This window comes from Scyliorhinus torazame, chromosome 13 (assembly GCF_047496885.1).
Source record: "Scyliorhinus torazame isolate Kashiwa2021f chromosome 13, sScyTor2.1, whole genome shotgun sequence".
Classification (NCBI taxonomy): Eukaryota; Metazoa; Chordata; class Chondrichthyes; order Carcharhiniformes; family Scyliorhinidae; genus Scyliorhinus; species Scyliorhinus torazame.
The window spans coordinates 9,344,957-9,361,346 of NC_092719.1; the positions used below are offsets into that span (position 1 = coordinate 9,344,957).

The 16,390-nt window shown below is 46.7% G+C and overlaps 1 protein-coding gene across 4 annotated transcripts in view; it reads right to left on the bottom strand.

The window, feature by feature from the left end:
* Positions 1-16,390, bottom strand: part of sfmbt2 (Scm like with four mbt domains 2) — a 175,968-nt gene that overhangs the window by 77,314 nt on the left and 82,264 nt on the right. For all 4 annotated transcript variants that reach the window (XM_072471033.1, XM_072471034.1, XM_072471035.1 and 1 more), the window contains exons 8-10: positions 9,529-9,630; positions 8,586-8,733; positions 5,788-5,870 (exon numbers count right to left, since the gene is read on the bottom strand). In XM_072471033.1, coding sequence (XP_072327134.1) covers positions 5,788-5,870; positions 8,586-8,733; positions 9,529-9,630 — 333 coding nt within the window. The remainder of the gene's footprint in view (positions 1-5,787; positions 5,871-8,585; positions 8,734-9,528; positions 9,631-16,390) is intronic.

A 16,390-nucleotide genomic window follows, 5' to 3' on the forward strand; every position in this document is an offset into this window, starting at 1 on the left:
TTACTAGCAATGAAACTAAAAATCGTCCAGGAGGGAATGCAACGTTTCTTTAAGAGTATATTATTGCGTTGTTGGACTGGAATAGTTTCAATAAATCCTGAGACTGCTGGCTGCAAAACACTAACTTTAATGTAACATATTTACAGTTATGGGAATGACCCTTCAGAGTAGCTTTTGACTAGGCTTACTCGTCTCACATCACATGAGTGTTTGGCATTTCCTCCCATGACATCATACACTGTTACAGTTAACTCTTGATGGGGCATTGCCTAACACGGTGTGGGTCACGGGCGGGTGTCGGGAGGGCCGTGGAGCCGTTGTCCGCGGTGCTCCCGATCGCGCAAATCCCCGCGCAGCAGCCGGCTTTTCATAACACCGGCTGCAAGCGCCGCCAACATGTTAAAAAAAAAATTCGGCCACATTGCGCATGCGGGCCGATAATCGGGTACGCAGGCGCAGTGCGGCCGCTATTTAAACGGTTGCAGCTTTTAGTTTTACAAGTTCTGTAGTGGTTTTTATTCATTTAATTTTTACTTTTTTCATTTATTTTACTCATTTTATTTTTTATTACAAGTTTATTTGACAAACTTTTACAGGAAAAAAATTCTTGAACTTTGGATAGATGGAGACTCCATACTTCCCGACACCGGGAGGCTTCACCTTCATGCAACAGGTTCCATTGGAGGAGCGTGTACGAGGGCCAAAGGGACCCAAAACCATTTCCTCCATTTTTGTCAGCAGCAAACAAGGTAAGAGAAAATGGTGGGTCGCTCAGGTCGGGTCGCTCACGTCGGCCGGCGTGGGTCGCTCAGGTCGGCCGGCGTGGGTCGCTCAGGTCGGCCGGCGTGGGTCGCTCAGGTCGGCCGGCGTGGGTCGCTCAGGTCGGCCGGCGTGGGTCGCTCAGGTCGGCCGGCGTGGGTCGCTCAGGTCGGCCGGTGGTGGTCGCGAAGGTCGGCCGGCGCAGGTCGCGAAGGTCGGCCGGCGCAGGTCGCGAAGGTCGGCCGGCGTGGGTCGCTCAGGTCGGCCGGCGGTGGTCGCTCAGGTCGGCCGGCGGTGGTCGCTCAGGTCGGCCGGCGCAGGTCGCGAAGGTCGGCCGGCGTGGGTCGCGAAGGTCGGCCGGGTAGGGTCCTGAAGGTTGGCCAGTTGGTAAAAATGGGTCCCCGGAAAAGACGTTTGAAGAACACTGGTCTAACATACTCCCATCTCCCTCCCAAGTTCCTTCAATGTACTTTGGAAACAGTTCTTCAGTCTCCTACTCATTCTGAACATTTCAGTGATTTGCAGTCCCATAGGAAATGTAGGCTCTTTTGCTTTCTTAGATAAGACCATAAGCAGATTTAGGCCACTCGGCCCATCGAGTCTGCTCCACCATTCAATCATGGTTAATATTTTTCTCATCCCCATTCACCTGCCTTCTCCCCATAACCCCTGATCCCCTTATTAATCAAGACCCTATCTATCTCTGTCTTAAAGACACTCAGTGAATTGGCCTCCACAGCCTTCTGCAGCAAGGAATTCCACAGATTCATCAAGCTCTGGCTGAAGAAATTCCTCCTCATCTCTGTTTTAAAGGATTGTCCCTTTAGTCTGAGATGGTGTCCTCCGGTTCTAGTTTTTCCTACAAGTGGAAACATCCTCTCCACGTCCACTCTATCCAGGCTTCGCAGTATCCTGTAAGTTTCAATAAGATCCCTCTCATCCTTCTAAACTCCAAAGAGTACAGACCCTGCCCTCAACCGTTCCTCATACGACACGCTCTTCATTCCAGGGATCATTCTTGCGAACCTCCTCTGGACCCTTTCCAAGGCCTGCCACTCCTTCCTTAGATACGGGACCCAAAACTGCTCATAATACTCCAAATGGGGTCTGACCAGAGCCTTATACAGCCTCAGAAGTACATCCCGGGTTTTGTATTCTAGCCCTCTTGACATGAAAACATTGCATTTGCCTTCCTAACTGCCGACTGAACCTGCACGTTAACCTCAAGAGAATTAAGAACAAGGATTCCCAAGTCCCTTTGTGCTCCTGATTTCCTAAGCATTTTCCCCATTTAGAAAATAGTCTATGCCTCCATATCTCCTTCCAAAGTGCATAACCCCCACTTTTCCACATTGTATTCCATCTGCTACTTCTTTGCCCACTCTCCGAACCTGTCCAAGTCCTTCTGCAGCCCCCCTGCTTCCTCAATACTACCCGTCCCTCTACAGATCTTTGTATCATCTGCAAACTGAAATATTGTTTTTCTTTCTCTCTCCGTGCTCTCTTCTTTTTTCTCTCCTCTCCCCTCAGTATTTTCTTGCAATCAAAGCATTGTGATACCTTCAGGAGCCCACCATACCTAGTTCTCTTCTTGTCTCTAGGGAATAATGCATTCTTATTCTGATATTCAACAGGATACAAACTGGTGGATGATTCAGGATCACCTGCTTCCGTACCTTCTCTCGATTGTGATAATTGCGACCTCTCCAGTCTTAGCCAGTTTCTTATTTTGGGGCTCAATTTCATTCAAAGCTCTTCTATTTCTTCTTACTTTGCTTTCAGGAAAATATGATGACATTTGTGGTTCTTCGGATTTCGTATTGTCAATTGAACATATGATATATCTGGACATAATTTCTTCCAATCACTTTGAGAGATGAGGCCATTAAACCAAAAACCATGCTCTCGTTCTGCACTTGGTAATACCCAAATGTTCTTGACGTAGGTGTTGTAAGATATCAAGTCTCAATACTCTTGGGACTGGCAGTTGTGCTCTCATGCAGGAATATAATAACAGGAATATGTTGCCGATGCTCTAATGAAAAATTCTCAGATCTGCTTACATTCCTCGTCTGATTTTGGAGCCGCTCCGAATTCACTTAATGTTCGTGTAATTCCCAGCAATGTGTGGGCTGTCAATGTAGCAAAACCTCAGCTTCTTCCACACAAATTCAATATTGCGTTTTTCTGGATTCTTTTCAATGCATCATAATACATCTGCTGTGCTCGTTTATTTCCCTTGAACATATACCATTTGAGTATCAAACCTCATCAATCGTAATTTAAAACTTTCAACTCCTGATCGCATTGCTGCAAGAATTTTCGTATTCAGCAGAATGACTAAAGGTTTGCGGTCTGTATTTATTATAAAGTGAAGGTCCAAGATAATCAGCAAATTTCTTGCATACCCACATTGTTGTTAGTGCTTCCTTTTAGATTACTGTGCACCTCTTCTCCATATCTGTTACTGGCAGTGATGCGTAATAAACCGGTCTGCATTATCCATCTCTTTGTACCTGAAACAAATAGTCCGCCCAATCCTATACAGGATGTGTCGACTTACTATTGTAAGTAATTCCAGATCACAATGTCCGGACATCTCTGATGGCATCATCCTTGCCTTTTTCAAATGGTATCTGATGTGCTTCTTCCCAACAGCATTCATTGTCTTGGCATAAGAACTGATGTCATGGATTGTTGCGCTTGTTTTTTAAAAATGAGACCATTTTGCCATTGATTCGCCGTTTTAACGTCCAACTCTGTCTGCGATGTTTCTTGGCGGTTGATGACCCTGATATTCAGTGGATCCGCCTTTATTTTTGATGCACTCACTTATTGTGATGAAGAAACCTGATACAGGGGGTCAGTGAAAATTTGCATTTACTGTTGATAGGAAAAAAGGTCGTTTTAAGGGATTTATATTTGTATGGGAAAACGTTAGAAATAAGGGGCGAGATTCTCCGACCCCCCGCCGGGTTGGAGAATTGCCGGGGGCTGGCGTGAATCCCGCCCCCGCCGGTTGACGAATTCTCCACCACCGGATATTCGGCGGGGGTGGAAATTGCGGCGCGCCGGTTGGCGGGCCACCCCCCGCAATTCTCCGGCCCGGATGGGCCGTAGTCCCGCCGCTAAAATGCCTGTCCCGCTGGCGTAGATTAAACCACCTACCTTACCGGCGGGACAAGGCTTCGCGGGTGGGCTCCGGGGTCCTGGGGGGGGGACGCGGGACGATCTGGCCCCGGGGGGTGCCCCCACGGTGGCCGGGCCCGCGATCGGGGCCCACCGATCCGCGGGCGGGCCTGTGCCGTGGGGGCACTCTTTCCCTTCCGCCTTCGCCACGGTCTCCACCATGGCGGAGGCGGAAGAGACTCTCTCCACTGCGCATGCGCGGGAATGCCGTCAGCTGCCGCTGACGCTCCCGCGCATGCGCCGCCCGGAGATGTCATTTCCGCGCCAGCTGGCGGGGCACCAAAGACCTTTTCCGCCAGCTGGCGGGGCGGAAATTCGTCCGGCGCCGACCTAGCCAAGGTTGGGGCTCAGCCCCCAATGCTGCGGAGCATTCCGCACCTTTGGGGCGGCGCGATGCCCAGCTGATTTGCGCCATTTTGGGCACCAGTCGGCGGACATCGCGCTCTTTCCGGAGAATTTCGCCCCAGGTGCCTTACTTTGCTTTCATATGGTAGCAAAAGTGCCCAGGCCACTTCTTGTTTTTTTTCTTGGGCAAGGATGTAACCCATGTCCACATGGCAACTTCATTCTTCCATTGGTCATAGGATTGTTGCTTAGAAACCAATGGTGGGTAGTCATACCCCAATACTGTACCCTGTTACTTTGAATGACACATCAGGGTAGAATTCAGAATACTGGGCGGTATTCCCCGCCCCCCCCCCACCTGCCGGGTGGGAGAATCGGCAGGGTGCCAAGCGAATCGCGCCATGCCGCCCCGACACTCCCATGCAATTCTCCCCCCTCCCCCCCAAAACCAGCCGCGCAAATCGCGCCGGGCTGCTCGGAGAATCGCCACAAACGGCGATTCTCCGGCCCCGAGCGTAAACGGCCTAGCCCCGCCGGCGCCGTCCACACCTGGTCGCTGCCGGCGGGTACACGTCACAAAGGCTTGTGGGGCGGCCTGTGGGGGTGGGGGGCTCCATTCCCCGGAGGGAGGGGCCTCCAGAGTGGCCTGGTACGCGATCGGGACCAACCGATCGACTGGCCGGCCTCTCTGTCGGCAGGCCTCCTTTCTTCCGCCAGCGAGCCTGGATCCATCCGCCATGTATGTGCGGGGCGGCCTGGGGGAGGACGGCCACCGCGCTTGCGCTAGTTGGCACCGGCCCAACTGCGCATGCGCGGGACCCAAGGAGCCGGGTCTTTTGCGCGGCGCCGGGTCTCTGATGCCGCGCAGAGGCCCCGCCCCCGTAAACCGCACAACGCCCCTGCTAGCCCCACGGATGGGGGAGAATAGGGGTCTGGAAACAGGCGCCGACGCCGGAGTTAAAGCCCATAGTCTTTGTCTATTGTTAAAGCCCATAGTCTTTGCAGTATCCAGTGCCTTCAACCGTTTTTTGATAGCACGTGGAGTGAATGAAATTGGCTGAAGGCGGATATCTGTGACACTGCAGACCTCCGGAGGAGGTCGGGATGGGTCACCCACTTGGCAGTTCCAGGTGAGATTGTTGCAAATGCTTCAGCCTCATCTTTAGCACGGATGTGCTGGGCTCCCCCAGCTTTGAGGAGGAGGATATTTGTGCAGCCTCTTCCTCCAGTGAGTTGAACCTAAAGAGGATCTTCTGCATTCAATTCAAATAACTCCAATTTCTGCACTAATTCAGCAATTTGAAATTCACAAGGTGATATTTTCATAATACATTCATTAGTCAAAAGATATTTGCTAGGATTCATGCTCTTTATATCCTGAAACATATTATGGGTATTATTTACTGAAATTCGGTTATGTAAACCTTCCATGACTATTTTCTTCAGAAAGTTATATTGCAGAGCAGTGTAATTGTATTGGAAACCACAACTTACATTTCTGAAGCAGTATTGAGAAAGTGCTTCTGCCCCACACTGTTTAAGATAATCAGCCCAGTCAAAGTCTAAGCCAGGATAACCTGCAAAATTACAAGACAACATATAAACAATTAAAACCACATATTCCGTCTCTCAATGTTGCTTACTAATGCTAGGGCACACATGTCAGCAATCTTTTGATGCCTCACCATGGCCTTTTTTGATACAGTGAACAATAATGCGAAATTGCCATGGAAGGTAACTCAATTGTATTTGACCCCTAAAGTAGTCTATTGGGTTGGGAATTAAAATAAGTAATTTCTCAAGTGCAGCTTAATATCTAGTATAATTCTGAAAACTTATGTGGGACTTTTAACCAGGCAGAAATTAATGGGTTTGGGTCAAGTGATAGGTGAAAAGTCTTAAAAGATCAAACTCCTGACCCAAATCAGCTGTCAACCAGCCACGGTGGCACAGAATGCAGAGGTCTTGATGGGACAAGGGCAGGGTGAGAGTGGATCAGAGACTTGGGTGGGAAAATCAAAATCTGGAGTGAAATTCTCCGGAAACGGCGTAATGTCCGCCGACTGCCGCCCAAAACGGCGCAAATCAGTCGGGCATCGCGCCGCCCCAAAGGTGCGGAATGTTCCGCATCATTGGGGGCTGAGCCCCAACCTTAAGGGGCTAGGCCGGCGCCGGATGCATTACCGCCCCGCCAGCTGGCGCAGAAATGACATCTCCGGGCGGCGCATGCGCGGGAGCGTCAGCGGCCGCTGACGGCATTCCCGTGCATGCGCAGTGGAGGGAGCCTCTTCCACCTCCGCCATGGTGGAGACCGTGGCGAAGGCGGAAGGGAAAGAGTGCCCCCACGGCACAGGCCCGCCCGCGGATCGGTGGGCCGCGATCGCGGGCCAGGCCACCGTGGCAGATCGCCCCGGGCACCCCCAGGACCCCGGAGCCCGCACGCGCCGCCTTGACCCGCCGGTAAGGTAGGTGGTTTAATCTACGCCGGCGGGACAGGCATTTGAGCAGCGAGACTTCAGCCCATCCGGGCCGGAGAATTGCGGGAGGTGGCACGCCAACCGGCGCGGCACGATTCCCGCCCCCGCCGAATATCCGGTGGTGGAGAATTCGGCAACCGGCGGGGGCGGGTTTCACGCCAGCCCTCGGCGATTCTCCGACCTGGCGGGAGGTCGGAGAATCCCGCCCCTGAGATCTCATGGGGATGGTTGTCAGGGGAGAGGAGAGATGATTCTGCTAACAGAGGTCATTCAGGCAGGCACACTGGATTCAGAAGGCCTTCAGCATCTACCAAGCCCTCATCTGGATGTCACTGCCAGCTTGCAGAAGCTAGAGAAACCCAGCTGTCCATATGTAAAGTTGAAAAGTTGAACAATGAGGCTGGCAGTCTACTTAGAAAATTTAAAGTACTAAGCTTCCTCCTTGGACTGGGTTGGTCGCTCATCCACCTCCTGTCACAGTTAAAATTGGAAGTTTGAGTCAGGAAGATTTTAACCTACCACATGACCCAAAGGTACGCTGGTTATTACGTTGTGCTCGAGAAATTACTTACTTTGAAAGAAATTTGACCAAATGCAAAGTACATGTAAAAATAAACGACACAGGTATAAAATAATCTTTTGTAAACATGGAAGAATTGCATGGGCAGAATGGTTAAATCCACCATGCAAAATTTTCATACTTCCTAATAGACACAGGACAATCCTACATAATGAAAAATGATGTATTGGCCGTCTATTTATTGTTTATTGCAAGTTGTAAATCACAATGTCGCAAAAACAAATTATGCAGATATAGTTTTTTTTGGTAACCATAGATACTTCATTCGGAAAGTTTACAGTCTTGTATATAAGGTGGCATGGTAGCACAGTGGTTAGCACTGTTGCTTCACAGCATCAGGGACCCAGGTTCGATTCCCGGCTTGGGTCACTGTCTGTGTGCAGTCTGCACGTTCTCCCTGTGTCTGTGTGGGTTTCCTCCGGGTGCTCCGGTTTCCTCCCACAAGTCCTGAAAGACGGGCTGTTATGTGAATTGGACATTCTGAATTCTTCCTCTGGGTACCCAAACAGGCGACTAGGGAATTTTCACAGCAACTTTATTGCAGTGTTAATGTAAGCCTACTTGTGAAACTAATAAAGATTATCATAAGGGATGATTTTATCGCTCGGCACTTCCAGCAAGTTGTATCTTACCGGAAGTTCCACGCGCCATCTCTACTCCCTACCATGACTGTAAATGGGCCTAAAAAAGTACACTGTGAAATTTACAGCACGTGTACCTTGAGAACAAGGTCGAGATCACAAAGTAGAATGCCTACAACATTGAGGAAAATATCAAACTAATAATCCTGGGTTGCCTAAGCTAGCAGATAATCAGTACAGGCAGTGCAATTTGACTCTCCTGGAGTTCAGAATAATGCACAACACAAATAGTTTTCATGATAATTAATGTGAACAATTTGTAGAGGGATAATATTCCAGTTTGTAAGATTTTTAAAAACAGGTTAAAAATTTAAATCAGCACATGTGATATAAAAGGATTGCATTACAATGGATTCAGAAAGGATAAAATCCGCAAGTTATCAAACTACTAAAGATGTCCTTCAGCTCTGCTTTCATCACTGTTGCTATGCAACAGCCAGCAGTCACATTATTGAAACAGTACCAAGTTTCAACTGAACTGAGAAACTATACTTTGTTGAATTAGGTTTTTAAATTTGAAAAATAGTAAACAAAGAATGGTTTAATAAAATAATACAGAATTTTGTTTTCTTTACAATTCAAACAGATACAAACCCTTGGGTGGAGTCAGATGGACCCCATTTTTAAGGCACCATTGAACAGGAAGGATCCCTGGTGAATCAGCATGGCAAAGTAGAGAGTTTTCACTAGCCTCTGGCCTCAAGTCATCAATTGTGATCATAAAATACTGATCATTAAAAACCTGTAAGAATAAGAACAGGTAGCTTCTGTAAAAAGAATGTTTGGTATTCATAAAATATGCTCAAAATTGATTGATTATTTTGAAATAATCATTCTTAATATTCATGCACACTAATGCACACCACGGGCAGCATGGTAGCACAGTGGTTAGCACTGTTGCTTCACAGCGCTAGGGACCCAGGTTTGATTCCCGGCTTGGGTCACTGTCTGTGTGGAGGCTGCACGTTCTCCCCGTGTCTGCGTGGGTTTCCTCCGGGTGCTCCCGTTTCCTCCCACAAGTCCTGAAAGAAGTGCTTGTTAGGTGAATTAGACATTCTGAATCTTCCTCAGTGTACCCGAACAGGTGCCATAGTGTGGCGACTAAGGGATTTTCAGAATAACTTCATTGCTAGTGTAAGCTTACTTGTGATGCTAATAAAGATTATTATTGTACGATTATTTATTTTTATATGGTTTCAATGACACCCATTAAAAAAGTAATAATTTTAATGCAGGTATAGATGTTAGTTGAAGGGAACCTTACTGCTTATTTTACTACTTAAAGTGCATTGCTAATTCGAAATGTTTCCTTTTAAAATTAAACTATAATCCAAATGGTTTATTCCAGAATTTAGATATCCGTTCTGCTTATGTTTTGTAGCAAGTGATCAAATTTTTTAAAAAGGTTTTAGGGACTGATATTATGAGTAGATTGGAATAGTGCATCACTATAAAACAACAATGCAACATTTTAAGTCGAGAGAGAGCATCTCCAAAGGATAGTTTAATTAGTCTGATGACAGTCTTTGATGCTCACCTTGGTTACTGTGGCAGGACAGATGGAAAAGGGCTCCCTTGGATCTACTGCCTCCAACTTCATGCCAGCTGTGAAGCAATGGTCCCTCACATCAGGTTGGTCCTGGGTTTAAAAAAAAAGTGATCACGATAGGACTGCTGAATTCACCGCTATGAGATGGCGTTTCAAAGAATTACAGGGCAACAGTGAAGTATATAAATGCAAGATATTGTTGTATCACTTTCAATGCATAAAACATCCCAGAGGAGCGTTATCAAACAGTTTTCTGACAGGAAGACGCTGAAGACGACCAAAAGCTTGGTGAAAGAGATGGGCTTTAAATCCAAACACCTTCAATGCAGCTACAACTATTGTTTCAGTGATGCAGAATACTTCTGGTTGGAGAATATTGGAGATTAATATTGGAGATTTGGACTAAGTAATATTGAAGATAATTTTTGCAAAAACAGCCGAACATTCCACTGCTGATAGTGTAAGTACAATGAAATTTACCGGGGGCGATTCTCCGAGTCCCGCTCCGGGCCGGAGAATCGCCGCAACCGCGCCTCGATGCCGGAGCGCGATTCTCCGAGGTGCGGAGAATCGGCGCCATTTGCTCCGGCGCGTTTAACGCGGCGCCAGCTGCTGGAATCGGTGGGGCCGCCAATTCTCCGGCCCGAATGGGCAGAGCGGTCGTGCGGATACGAGAGTCCCGGGCCGGCACCGTTCACCCCTGGTCGTTGCCGGCGAGAACTCTGCGCGAAGGGTCGGGGGCTCCGTCCCCGGGCGGGGGGGGGGGGGGGGGGGGGCCTCCGATGGGGTCTGGCCCACGATCGAGGCCCACTGATCGGCGGGCCGGCCTCTCCCCCCCCCGGGCCTACTTTCCTGCGCGGCCGGCCCCTGAACACAGATGCCATGTTCAGTCGGGGCTGGTGCGCTGAAGAAGTCCCCCACGCATGCGCAGGTTGGCGCGGTGCCCATTTGGCGCCAGGAAGGGAGGCTGGAGCGGCGTGAACCGCTCCAGCGCTGTTCTGGCCCCCTGTGGGGGACAGAATCAGTCATCCCCGAGCCCGTTTCGCACCGTCTTGAAACACGACGGTGTGAACACTTGGGCTCCATTTGGGAGAATCGCCCCCGACATGTCAGCTACATTAAAGGCTCTCTCTGCTATTACCAAGTATTAAGTTGACTTAGGACATTAATGCAAGGAATTCTCAACAGTTTCTTCAAATATAGAAAAACTGGAAACTCCAGAGGCAGGATTCTCCGTTCCTCTGGCAGAGCGCCCACAGGTTTCCCGTCGGCGTGGGGTAGCCACAGTGGAAAATCCCATTGAGAGGTGGCAAGAACACAGAATCCAACTACCGGGGAGGGCGCGCTGCCTAGGAACATGGGGCTGGCACACTGGATCCCGCCCCAGAAACTTCTTGTGATAAGATACTGCATGTGATAATACCTCAAAATGTGTCGATATATTAGAATTTTCAGCCACAGCCTAAACAGTCCAAGTTAATTAAATACTGGGCAACCCAGGAGAGCAAAGAATCTACAAGCCATGAAATCCATAAGAAGTGTGTGTAAATTATTTTCCTTCCAGCGCAGAGACAGGCAACACTAATGTGATGATTCTCCAGCACTGGAAAACAGAAGATAATCCAAGACACTTCACTAAACAATTATTATCCTGATATGGAATTGGACTCCTATCCCGACATGTAAACAAATATGACTTACTGTGATGGTCATGTTTAGAAATTAAAAAACAGGAGTGCATGAATAAATATATTCTCCCTCAACGTTAGATTTGCATAAAGAAATCTGCTACCTTTGCCCACTGCAGTTACATCAATACATCTATGTCAATCACTGACCGATTACTTCACATAAATCTTTATCTCACATCTGCTTTTATTTATGCATTAATCATCATTAGGCTAGATGCAAATGCAAAATATAAGACCTTAAATTTTTTGCAGAGTGCATCAATTGTAGCATTTCATGTTGATTTGAGGTGAATACACTGCTTCAAATAGGAATAGTGTTATGCCGTGTCATGCACAATGATTTGTGTCTCCGATCCAGAAGTTGAATTTTGGCTTTGCTTTGGAGAACAAATTCAATCATTGTTCATTTTTTGCATGAAAACGTAAAGTGGCCTTCATTATGTTGTGTCTCGATTTTGCATTTAATCGTTACCCCTTTCTTTTTCAAAATCACAGACAACCTGAAGATAGCAGGAAAACTGCAGTAGTTTGGAGTTAGTATGTGGAGGATTAGTTGCAGTGACAACTGTATCATTTTGGAGCAGTCCTGGAAGATTGGGCTATGGGGAAGAATAAGTCTATGGGCATCGGTGGGGAGGAGATGCAATACATGACTTGATGCAAAGCATCATTCTTGGGAATATAATGGAGGTGGTATAATTTAAGCAAGGTGTGGTAGAAGAGTCTGTCAACAATTGTGAACATCATAAGAGGGAGGAACTCTTGAAGGGTGTTGTTTGGAACACCGATTCGGGTTCTATGTTATTTCAGGACAGGGAGAGCTCCAGATCGGAGAACACTGGAATATAGCGGTGTGTCCTCGAATCAGGGAATAAGCCCGTGTAAAAGTACTGGGATGGAAGGTCCAGGAAATGCAGGGTCTGCTAGATGCAGGAGCTGTACGAAAGAGGGGCGGGCTCAAAAATATGGGAAGAACCAAAGTCTAGCGATTTTGAAACTGATCTCAATCAGCAGCCAGGATCTGGAATCTGTGGCAAATGGGTCCAAATTCTGGCACCATCGGAAGGGAGTGGGAAAACAAGTGCACCACATGACCAGGCTATTTGCTATGTTCTTGGCTTGAAAACAGCTAGAAGTGTGAAATGTACTGACCATACACTTACTTTAGAATTAACACAGCTGGAATTAATGGAAATATTTAGGACTGAATAACAAAGCACATGTCGAACTGAAAATATCAAAATTCAATTAGATTATGTTCTTCACAAACTTCCAGAAATAACCCTCCAAGGGATTGAAGGCAAAAAACATTTTTCACAATTACATGATTATATAAACAAGCTGCTTTTCTGATTGTCTTATGAGCTTAGATTTGTAACGGACTTAATGCAGAAAATATGACAGAAACATGTTACAGGCAAGTGCATGCCCTCGCTAAATCTTCAATACATATGCAAAGGCTTTCAATTGTACAGTAGACCCAAATATACAAATATTTGAAGCAAATATATTTGAAAGTGATTTATAATCTCACTGTATTTGATGCGCCCTACTGCATTTAAATGAATTATTTATCACATTAACTGGTGGCAGATATTGTTTGCTGCTATCACTATTCCTCTCACTTATAAGCATGAAAATTATGTGCACGCTATCATTTGAACAGTGGGTGCGATTTTACTAAATGCGAACAGAAGTCCTACAGTCGCCGCTCGTATTGCTGAGAAACAACGCTACAAAACGGGACTCGAGTTTCATAAAAAGGCCTCAATGGGGAACGCGCGGCCGAGGCCGCACATAGCCCCGTTTCGTGCACGGAGGAGCTTCACTCGCCAGAACTCCTCAGTGTACTGAGAGAACGAGACACCATTTAAAAAATGGCATCCAGGTCTCCCAAGGCCTCCGAAGCGACCAACTCCCCCCTCAAACCACAACGCACCACGAGAGGGACCTCAACCGCCCTAGCACCCCACCCAACACCCACGCAAGGCACCCCCCTGCCCGATCACACCCGTACAAAAGAAATGCCAGCTTGGCACCTTGGCAGTGCAAACCTGGCACCCCGGCAGTGCCCCTGCCAGCACCACCTAGGAACCTTGGTAGTGTCATGATGGCACCCAGATGTTACTGCCAGACTGGCAGGCTGGCACTACCAGGGTGCCTGGGTGGCATCAGCAATGTCAGCGTGCCACCCTGCCCAAAGACATGCACCTGGGGGGCCTTCAATCCCTGGGTGACCCCACGAGTGCCATTCCGTCTGGTCCCTGTTTGTGGAGACCAGTACTGAATGACACTCGGAGGTCTCCAAGGCGAGGGAGGCTGATCCCACGCCTCGGGTAACTCGGGAATCTGCACATTAAAGTGAGACTAGCTTTAATATGCATATTTGTTGAAAAGTGGCAAGATCGCATTATATCTTGTTGAGGCGTTGCGGGCCGGGTAGATCCCGGGAGCGGGGACTCCTGGCTTCTATTGACTATGCTGCGCCACGGTGAGCTGCTTTTCGGGTGCAGCGTGGCCTTTAAATCTACTTGTACAACATTCCTCTGGTCACTAAATATTGCAATAGTAGAAAGATGAATTTAATATGGATATATTGAGTGCTATATCCAAAATGAAAATCAACATTCCAGGCATTACTTTTACTGTTATTGGTAAATTTACACATAATCCCACCTTTACAATTCATTTTCCACTCTCGCAAACCCTGAAATGCCAGTTTAATAGCTGCAAGATTAGTTATAGCATTAACATGATCTGGTTATTTGAAACTGTGCCCACTGAAGTTCTTTAAAGTGACAAGCTTCTGCTGGCACGATCTGGTGTGAGGATTGGAAATGAGTTATCACACACAGTGAAGAAGGAATTTTAGATGAATGGGTCGAGTGTTAGCAGAAGAACTTTTATTGTAAAACATTACATAAAATTAAACTTTCAACCCCCGCCATTAACTTCCTTCACCGTGTTGGCTCAGTCCTTTGCGATGTTTATTTTTGCTCAAGTCTAAAGGATCATCTGTCCGCCCTATATGTGTTACCTTCAAATCAGTTCGTCAGTTCAAGAATAATAGTGCACATAACCTATGAATGGTTACCAAAATTCAAACAAAATAGCTAAATTGTAACACACCAGATTACACATTACAGTACAAATATGGTTTAAGCACCAGCAGTAAAATTATATGTTTCAGGGTCTTAATTTAATTTTAACAAGGTTGTTAAACGCAGGTCCCAGATTGAAGAGACTCCCAGGACTTTGTTAGTAATAGATTTATTTAAGATCTTCAATTTTGTTACTTTAATATCAGTAAGCTATTATACTCAAAATTTCAGGACAAAGGAAAATTGCCAATGTTTCAGGCTGGTTCAGTGCTAACACACTCACCTGAGTTCAAATGTTGTGGCTTCAAGTCCCACCCTAGGGCCTCAACAGAAAAATCTAGGCTGACACCCCAGTGCAGGTTGTGGGCCTATTGGAGGGGTTTTCTTTCAAATGAGATCTTTAACACTTTATCTCCAAAGTGGCCATGAAAGATCTCATAACTCTACTTTGAAGAACAGCAGGGGGATTATCCCCAGTGCCCTAGCCAATATTTATCTCTCAGACAACATCTCGAAAAAAGATCAGCTGGTCATTATCACACTGCGCTTTATGGGATACTGCTGTGCACAAGATGGCTGCCCCTTTCCTAAATTACAACAGTGACAACACTTTACTGCATTGGATATAAAGCACTTTGGAACAACAGTTAATTTTAAAAGATGAAATATGCAGGCTTTCTTTTAACTAATGTGCTGTCAGGAACCTCGACTATTAACTATAATACCAGCACAAATTCATTACATACAAATATTTTAATTGAAGATGTTATCACTTGAGCAATGCTAGGTCTTCAAAGTATCTAACATATTTGGCCCTTGCAGACTTGAGGTTAGGATTTTGGTGCTGCAATTGATCCAAGTGCAACTAGAAATGCATGGACAAATTATTTGGCCTCCAACAACACTTGACTGTAATACTGAAGACTTACAACAGAGCCAACTGCTGCCTTAGCCAAGGTTTCAGTACAGTTATGAAATTAGCATCTACCTGACTTGATTGCCCAGATATGTCCTGTCCACAAAAAAAATAGGATTAATCTAATCTGGTCAATCATCACCCTATCTGTCAGTCTCCTCCTCATCAGCAGGGAAGTGATGAAAAGAAACATCAATACTTCTACCAAGCAACATCTACTCACTGACAACTTGCTTACTGCTGCTCAGTTCGGGTCACAATCACAGTCCAGGGATCTCTTTACAGTTTTGGTCCAGACATTGAAGCAAGAGCTAAAATCCAGGAGAGACAAGAGTGGACTGGTCTCAGGACCAAAGCTGCATTCAACCCATATATATGGCAGCAAGGAGCTGTAACACAATGGAGATAAAGGGGAAAAAAATCATCTAGTGCCTGTGTCATTACAGACACAAAATGGTGATATTTGTGGCTGTCAGATGCCAAATTATTGCAGCTCAAGATGTTACTGTATGAGACCTTGAGGAAAGAAACCCATGTCCAACCGTCTTCAGCTGCTTCAATGTATTTAAGTGTCAGAATATTGGAGTAGGGCTGATTCCTTATTATTTGCAGTGCTCATTCCTATTTAGAATTGGACTGATAATGAAACAGTGCTTTCCAACCTACAGTAGGATTGGCATAACACCGTATTTGAACAGAAAATGGCTGGTAATATCCACACCACATAAGTTCCAAGTAATGATAATCGCCCTCAAGGTTCCAAAGAATCACTGCTGAATCGTCCTAACAACATCTTGGGGGTCATTGTTGATGAAAAGCTGACCTAGGTCAGCCATATAGGCAGGGTAGGGCAGATGCTGGGAACCAATAACATTGGTTCACTTATTTAACCCTCAAATTTTTACCATCTATATGACGCAAATAAAGCAAGCGACAGAATACCCACTACCCGCCTATATAGTCATAGACGTTACAGTACAGAAGGAGGCCATTTGGCCCATCGAGTCTGCACCGGCTCTTGGAAAGAGCACCCTACCCAAGCCCACACCTCCACCCTATCCCCAGAACCCAGTTACCCTACCCAACACTAAGGGCAATTTTGGACACTAAGGGAAATTTAGCATGGCCAATCCAGCACATCT